The 8952-nt window shown below is 41.5% G+C and overlaps 1 protein-coding gene across 1 annotated transcript in view; it reads left to right on the top strand.

The window, feature by feature from the left end:
• The first annotated feature begins 4314 nt into the window (after nt 1-4314).
• The window catches only part of parvb (parvin, beta), a 73425-nt gene continuing 68787 nt past the window's right edge, over nt 4315-8952 (top strand). The window contains exon 1 of the mRNA XM_041216317.1: nt 4315-4542. Within this exon, the coding sequence (XP_041072251.1) occupies nt 4425-4542 (118 nt within the window). The 5' untranslated portion in view covers nt 4315-4424. The remainder of the gene's footprint in view (nt 4543-8952) is intronic.

The following is an 8952-nucleotide window of genomic DNA, read 5'->3' as shown; positions in this document are numbered from 1 at the left end:
TATGGGTTTAATGCACTTTATTTTTACAAAAAAGCTTCACCAGCAGGAATAATTGGAACTTGAAATAAATATACGAACAGGAATAGGCCATTTAGTACATGGATTTTGATCTGCCATTCAATGAGATCATGGCTGATGTATATCTTAACTTAATCTGCCTGCTTTAGTCCTCCCAGTGTTGGCCCTGTAAACATTGCCCCTGAATCAGCTTTCACTGCCCCCATCGCAAAACTGTCCGTTCACTTGTGAACAGGGTGCTTTCCATCCATGAATTTATTGTGGATAAATACATAAACATCATGGTCTTGACAGAAACCTGGCTGAGGAGTGATGACCCCCTTCCCCCTAAATGAAGCTTCCCCACCTGGCCATACATGTCACCAATTGTCTGGTCCAGACCCTCGCTGTGGCAGTATGATTCTCTTCACCAAAATTGCACCTTGTCTGTCTTTGACTCCTCTGGCATATAATTCTCCTTTGAGCATTACACCTTGTTTCTCCCTTCTCATTTAAGATCTTTGTTCTTACCTTAGTACAAAAGAAATTTCTTACCAAGATATCTTAACTGCTCTCCTCTCTCAGCCATTGCAACAAGCAACTTATCTGCTGTGATTTCAAACATCATCTCAGTTCATCATGTTCTTTCTCCTCTGAGCTCACTGCCTGTCTATCCTTCCTTCATCTCTCACTCCATGTAAACCTCCTCCCCCCCCCGATCCATATTCAGGGCCACACCGTTAACCTGGCATGTGACCTCGCTACTCCTATTGTGCCAATCATGTTTAAGACCATCTCTGATGACTTCCTTGTGTCGTTCTGCACCCAGATCCCCTATCCCCCTCCAAACCCTATTTCTGTATCACCCGTGGAAAAAAATCTCTCCCAATTCGCTTATGCCTATACTTTCAAAATCTCAACTCTCTGGCCTTTGGCCCTCCACTCACCAAAAGATTTCTGCAGCTACTGATTTGCACCTTCACCTCCAACAATAAGTGCAAGGAGCTCATGAACTCCTTTCCTGCATAGATGATTGGTTGGCTAACAGGAAGAAGAGAGTAGGTATAAATGAGATTGGAAAGATGTAATGAATGGTGTGCCACAGGGATCAGTGCTTGACCTCTACAATTTATATAAATGACTTGAAGGGATGGTTGCCAAATTTGCTGATGACAAAGGTAGGAAAGTAAGTTGTGAAGAGAACATACGAAGGCCACAGATAGGTTCAATGAGTGGGCAAAGATCTTGCAAACAGAGTATAACGTGGGAAAATGTGAAATTGTCCATTTTGTTGGGAAGAATAAAAGAGAAGCATGGTGAGAGATTGGAGAGCTCTGAGATGCAGAGGGATCTGGGTGTCTTAGTGCATGAATCGCAGAAGGCTAGTATGCAGGCACAGCAAGTAATTAGGAAAGCTAATAGAATGTTATCATTAATTGTGAGGGGAATTGAATACAAAAGTAGGGAGGTTATGCTTCAGTTATACAGAGTACTAGTGAGACCACATCTGGAGTACTGTGTACAGTATTGGTCACCTTATTTAAGGAAGGATGTAAATGTATTAGGAGCAGTTCAGAGAACGTTTACCAGACAAATATCTGGAATGGGCAGATTGCCTTATGAGGAAAGTTTGGACAGGCTAGGCTTGTTTGGAAGAGCAAGAGGTAACTTGATTGAAACATATAAGATCCTGAAGGGTTTTGATGGGGTGGATGTAGAGAATTCTCCTCTTGTGGGAGAATCTAGAACTAGGGGGTTACTGTTTAAAAATAAAGGGTCACCCATTTAAAACGGAAATGAGGTGAAATTTTTTCTCTGAAGATCATGAGTCTTTGGAACTCTTCCTGAAAAGTCGGTGGAAGCAGAGTCTTTGAATATTTTTAAGATAGAGGTGAATAGATTCTTGGTAAGCAAGAGGGTGAAAGGTTATTGGCAGGATGCAGATTGAAGTTACTATCAGATCATTCACGATCTTATTAAATGGTGGAGCAGGCTCGAGGGGCTACCCCTGCTCCTTGTTCATATGTTCGTAGGTTCTGACCTTCCAGTAAGATGTCTCTGGCACTTCCCTCCCTTCCTCTCGTCCACTCCTTTCACTGTAATGTTCACCGCCAGTCCTAGACATGAACTTGCATCTTTCTCTAGTTTCACTATCTTCCCTCATGCCCTCTCTGAGCACAACCTGTCCATGAGACCCACCCCCTGCTCCCTCGATCCTGTTCCTCCTAAACTGCTGATCACCTAACTTCCCTTCCTGGTCCCCATGTTAGTTGATATGGTTAACGGTTCTCTCCTCAGGTCTGACTCCCTTTTCCTTCAAGTCTGCTGTCATCATCCCTCTCCTCAAAAAACCAACTCTTGACCAATGTTTGCTCCAGGTTTTCTTTGTACTGGTTGGGCATCAACTCCACTATCACATTCTTGTCCATCGGTTGTTTACATTTTAACGGTCACGATTTACATCTTGCTAGAAATTTCTCCTGATGAGCTGAAGATGAGTGGCCTGCTTATTTTGAAAGGTAATACATTCCAGATAACTTTGCATACATGCATCTTGGACAGAACATTGCCCTTGATCGCTCTGCCCTTGCAAACTGCTGTCTCATCCCTGACCTCCCTTTCCTTTTCAAAGTTCAAGAATGTGCTTCACTTCCCAAATTATTGCCCATCTTTTCCAGAACTCGATGCTTGAATCCCTCCTATCAGGTTTCTGCCCGTAACACCGTAACAAAAAGGCTCTTATCAAAATCACAAATGACATCCCATGTGACTGACAGTGGTGAACTACCCCTCCTTATCCTTCTTGATCTCTGTAATCTTTGACACAGTTGACCACATCAACCACATCCTCTAATGTGTTTCCATCATCCAGTTTAGTGGGAGTGCACTTTCCTACTTCCATTCTTACCTATGTAGTTGGCGAATCACCTGCAATGACTTCTCTTCCCATTCCCACATCATTATCTCTGGTGTTCTCTGAAGATCTATTCTTGTTTCTTTCCCCCCACCCCCCGCCATATTTCCCATCTTTGTGCTGCCCTTCAGCGGCATTACCCAAAACATGTCAGTTTCCACATGACAATTCCCAGCTCTACTTCACCATCGCTGAAGTCCTCTAGTGTCCCTAAATTGTCAGACTGTTTTTCCGAAATCGAATACTGGATAAGCAGGAATTTTCTTCAACTAAATATTGGGAAGACGAAAACCATTGCTTTTGGCCCCTACCACAAACTCTTTCCTAGAATGATTCCATCCCTCTCCCTGCCAAATGTTTCAGGCTGGACCACAGTGTTTCCAACATTGGTTTTGTATTTGACTTCAGTTGAACTTCCAACCACATAGCTGTGTCATTACTAAGACTGCTTAGTGTTTTCACCTACTTAACGTTGCCCAATTTCTCCTGCTACTCTAGTTCATCAACTGCTGAAACACTTCTGGCTGGCCTTCCATCTTCCACCCTCTGAACTTGAAGTCATCCAAAACTCTCACCGAGTCCTCTTCACCCATCACTCCTACTGTTGAAGACCTACTTGGCTCCTGGTTAGGCAATGCCATGATATATGAAATTTCATCCTTCTTTTCAAATCCATCCATGGCTTCATCCTTCTTTACCTCTGGAACTTCTTCCATTTGTACACCCTTCTGAGATCTTTCCGATCCTCCAGTTCTGGCCACTTGCTCGTTCCTGATTTTAATCACTCCACTGTTGGTAGTCATGTCATCAACTGCCAAGGCCTCAAGCTTTGGTATTCCCTCCTTAAACCTCTTTATTATGCTCCTTAAAACTTACCTCTGACCAAGCTTTTGGTCACCTCTATTATCTCCATCTGCAGCTTGTGCCAAATTTGGTTAGATGTCATTCCTGTGAGCTGCTCATGTTTTTACTGTGTTGAAGGTGCTATATAAATGCAAGTTGTTACTGGTGCATGTAAAATTGTAAATTGCAAGAAATCTTTAATTCCTGGAGACTTGAGCAGATTCCTGGAGGGTTGACTGCCCGATTTCGAATGTAGTTCTATTCAGAATTCTGGAGGTAAAAACCATTTGGGAAGCCATTGGATGCATTAATGTAGGGAGCATAGGCTGGTTCTTGGTGGATGAATTAAGGCGGGAGGAATGACTTTCCTTATGATTTGTGATTGGCGAAGGACTGATCATTGCCAGGAGCGAGAAACTCTTTATTTGGAGAATGGGAGGGAGGCTGAGAGGGCAAGGGTGGCATTTAGTGTCAGCGGTGTTGAGTGGCGAGTGGCAGGTCGCTGCGGGCGCGGGGAGGGGGCGCTGCTTTGGGAATGTGGGCAGTCGGTCGCTCGTCGGTCGGTCGTTGGTGGTTCCCCACATCCTGTTGCTGCGGCTCCTGGAGACCAGAGAGAGGAGGAGCTGTGGTCTGTGTTGAGGGCTGAGGGAGTAATTTAACAGCAAGCGGCATGGCTACCACACCGCTTAGGTCCCAGAACGTGCAGTCACCCGGCAGGATGAAGAAGGACGAATCCTTTCTGGGAAAGCTGGGAGGAACATTGGTGAGAAAGAAAAAGGCCAAAGAAGGTGAGGAGCCCGCCGGCAGGGTGAGGAGAGAGGCATGGGGTGGGGGGTGGGAGAGAGCTTCTCTCATCCACAGGGTCAGGCTCCAATGAGGCAGCGTGAGTCGCTTTCCTCTGTTGAATGATGTTTTTTTTTAAAAGTTAAAATACCCTTAAATATCTCCAGTTCTTGCATTACTCGATTGGGATTTTATTTGAAGCTGTGCCTCTCTGATATTTTATATTTAAACTACTTTCTAAAGGTAAATGAATTCCCTCTGCCCGCTTGAAAATACCCCTCATTTTGTTTTCATTGCATTTAAAAAGCTGCCCTTTTTCTAGTTCGTTCCCATACAGAATTTTTTTTAATTGAAGGCAATGCTACTTTAATGTTGATTTAATAAAACTCGCGTATTCTCTTTGTATTTTTAAATTTATTTTAAAAATGATTTTTCTGTAAGGTTAATCTCTTGAAGAGAAGCCTGTATGATAACTGAGATTTGGGCTGCCGTAAATGATAAAAGTTAAGATCCTTTGGAAGTTTTGGCTGGGCCAGATTGGTAAATCTAAACAGCTAACTACTGTTTCTGTTGGAGATTTATTTTTGTAAGTTTAAAAGCTAGTAATAGCTAATAAATTTCAGACCTTTGAAGGAAATGAGTTGATCATTTAAAAGGTTTCTATCTTTAGTTTGTGAAATGTTAATGTGTAAGATCACCACTTTGACAGTAGATAGGACCAAGTTGTTTTAATGCCTAAATTAAAAAAAACAAAAATTGTTGGGAAAAACTCAGCTGGCCAGGCAGCACCTGTGGAGAGGAACAGTTCATGTTTTGAGTGAGTGACCTTTCATGTTTTAATATGTCAAATATTTGATTATTTAGGATCTACCCATATTGGCAAAAAAACTGTCATTTCATGTTATGGCTGCTGGAAGATATGATTAATGTTTACCTGGCTTTTGAGAAAAGATCTTAGATTTTTTTTCCAAAAGAAGGATTTTTTTTTTCTATGATGTGTATAAACTGCCTGGACCAGGTGTAACAATGGCAGTCTGAGTATAACTGGAAAATGCAAGTCCAAGTCACTGACAACATAAATAAGAGCAGGAGTAAGCCATATGGCCCTCCCTTGTGCCTACTCTACCAGTGAATAAGATCATGGCTGACATCAATTCCACCCATATCCCTTGATTCCCCTAGAGTCCAAAAATATTTCAAAGTCTTGAATATACTCAATGACTGAGCATCCCACCTGCTGGGATGGAGAATTCTGAAGATTCACAACCCTGAGTGAAGAGGTTCCTCCTCATCTGTCTTAAATGATCCTTTTCTTGAAAGTATGTCCCCATTTCTACTCTACAACCAGAGGAGATACCTTGTGGCATCTACCTTGTCAAACCACCTCAGAAACTTGGTTTCAATTAGATCACCTCTCATTCTTCGAAATGCTAGAGAACACAGGCCATTTCTAATCAACCTCTCATCCCAGAGATCAATTTAGTGAAATTTTACTGCAATTACCTCCAAGGAAAGTACATCCTTTGATAAATGAGATCAAATCTGTCCACACTACTCCACTTGTGACCGCACAAAAGCCCTGTACAATTATAGTAAGACTTCCTTACTCTTGTACTCCAATCCCCCCTTGCAATCAAGCCCAACATGCAATTTGCCTTCCTAATTGCTGTACCTGCATGTTAACTTTGTTCCTCGTACAGGGACACCCAAATCTCTCTTAAATCAACATTTAAAAGTTTCTTAACATTTAAATCATCCTGATTTTTTAAATTCACCCTGCTGAGGTAAATAGCCTCACATTTTCCCACATTTTACTCCTTATTGTCCATTTGTTTAACCTGTCTATATCTTACTGCAGCCGTTTGTGTCCTATTTGCAATTTACTGACCTATCTAGCTTTGTATTGTCAGCAAATTTGGATACATTGTCCTCAGTCCTTCGCCAAAGTCATTGACAAACATTGTAAATAACAATAATGTTAATGATCCATGTGGCATGCATCCTATTTAGACCCTGCCAAGTTGAAAGTACCCCATTTATCTCTGCTGTCTGCTTTCTATTCATTAACCAACCCTCCAACCATTGCTAATATATTACACCCCAACCCCATGAGCCCATATCTTGTGTTACCTTTCATGTAACAGCTTATTGAATGCCTTTTGGAAATCCAAATACACTACATCCACTGGTTCCCCTATTTCTACACTGCTGGTTACATCCTCAAAAAACTCTTTTTTAATAGATTTGTAAAACATGATTTCTCTTTCCGAAAACCATGTTGACTTTGCCTAATTATATAATGATTTTCCAAGTGCCCAGCTGACACCACCTTAACAATGAATTCGAGCTAACTAGCCTGCAATTCCGTCTTTTTTCTTCCTGCTTTTCTTGAGTAGCATTGTTAATATTTGTTACTTCTCAATTTGCTGGAATTGCTCTAGAATCTATGGAATTTTAAAAGATTACAACCAGTGCATCCACTATCTTTGCAGCCACCTCTTTTAGAACCCTAGGATCTAGGCCATCAAGTTCAGGGGCTTTTTCAACATTTAATGGAGAGATGGTGGTGTAGTGGTAATATCAAAACTAGTAATGCAGAGGCCCAGGCTAATGTTCTGAGGAAATGGGTTCAAATCCCACCATGGCAGCTGGTGGAATTTAAAAAAATAATAAAATCTGGAATTGAAAACTAGTTTCAGTAATGATTGTCAATTACATTAAGGGAAAAAAATGACAGGTATTTGAACACCTATAAAGAGAGGATAGCTGGGACACTGGATGTATCTGAGTGGTGATACTGAACAAATTCCATAAACTCTCAGTAAAGAAAGGCTCTGTGTCTTAGATTTGACTTTGCCAGCTGTTGCTTTCAACCCATTACTAATTAAAAACCTGTATCTCCTCAAATTTATTCAGCGTCCCTGCACCCACAGATTCACGACCCTTTGAGAAAAATAATTCCTCCTCATCTCTGATTTAAATCTACCATCCCTTAGCCTAAAACTATGGCCTCTTGTTCTAGAATGCCCCAGGAGGGAAACATCCGCTCCATGTCTACTTTGTCTATCCCCTTTAGCATCTTATATACCTCAATTAGATCTCCTCTCATCCTTCTAAACTTTAGCAAGTATAGGCCTAAACTGCTCAATCTCTCCTCATAAGACAAGCCCTGCATCTCTGGAATCAATCGAGTGAACCTCTTCTGAACCGCCTCCAGTGCAACTACATCCTTCCTCAAGTAAGGGGACCAAAACTGTGCATAGTACTCCAGGTGCAGTCTCACCAGTGCCTTGTATAGTTGCAACAATACTTCTCTATTTTTATACTCTATTCCTTTAGCAATAAATGCCAAAATTCCATTTGTCTTCCTTATTACCTGATGTACCTGCAAACTAGCTTTCAGCGATTCATGCACAAGGACACCCAGATCCCTGTGCACTGAAGCATTCTGAAGTTTCTCTTCATTTAAATAATAAGTCGCCTTTTTATTCTTCCGACCAAAATGGATAACCTCACACTTATCGACATTAAACTCCATCTGCTAAATTTTGGCCCATTCACCTAACCTGTTCATATCCATTTGTAAATTCTTATTTCTGCATTGCAACGTACTTTCCCACCTATTTTGGTGTCATCTGCAAATATATCTATAGTACCTTCTATCCCTGAATCCAAGTCATTAATATAGATTGTAAATAGTTGGGGCCCAAGGACCGAACCCTGTGGCACCCCACTAACTTACAGCTTGCCACCCAGAAAAAGACCCATTTATCCCGATTCTCTGCTTTCTGTTGGTTAGCCAATCCTCTATCCAAGCTAATATATTACCCCTAACTCCATGTGATCTCTTCTGTGGCATCTTATCAAACGCCTTCTGGAAGTCCAGATATACTACATCTACAGGATCCCCATTATCCACTTTGCTTGTCACATCTTCAAAGAACTCTAGCAAATTAGTCAAACACTATTTACTCTTCATAAAACCATGCTGACTCTGATGGATTGCGTTTTGACTTTCCAAATGCCCCATTACTATTTTCTTAATAATGGATTCCAACAATTTCCCAATGACAGACGTTAAACTAACTGGTCTATAGTTTCCTACTTTCTGCCTCCCCCCTCCTTTTTTGAATAAGGGCGTTAAATTAGCATTTTTCCAATCCACTGGAACCTTTCCAGAATCCAGAGAATTTTAGAATATTATAGCCAATGCATCCACTATCTCCACTGCCACTTCCTTTAAGACCCTGGGATGTAGGCCATCAGGTCCTGGGGACTTGTCACCCTTTAATCCCAATAGTTTGCTCAGTACTTTTTCTCTAGTGATGGTGATTGTTCTAAGTACCTCCTCTATATCATCTGCACTACCTGTTACTATTGGGATGGTACTAGTGTCCTCCACTTTGAAAACTGAG

The sequence above is a fragment of the Carcharodon carcharias genome, chromosome 21, assembly GCF_017639515.1.
Source record: "Carcharodon carcharias isolate sCarCar2 chromosome 21, sCarCar2.pri, whole genome shotgun sequence".
NCBI lineage: Eukaryota > Metazoa > Chordata > Chondrichthyes > Lamniformes > Lamnidae > Carcharodon > Carcharodon carcharias.
Note: the sequence above shows the minus strand (reverse complement) of the source record. Positions and strands in the feature narration are given on the sequence as shown.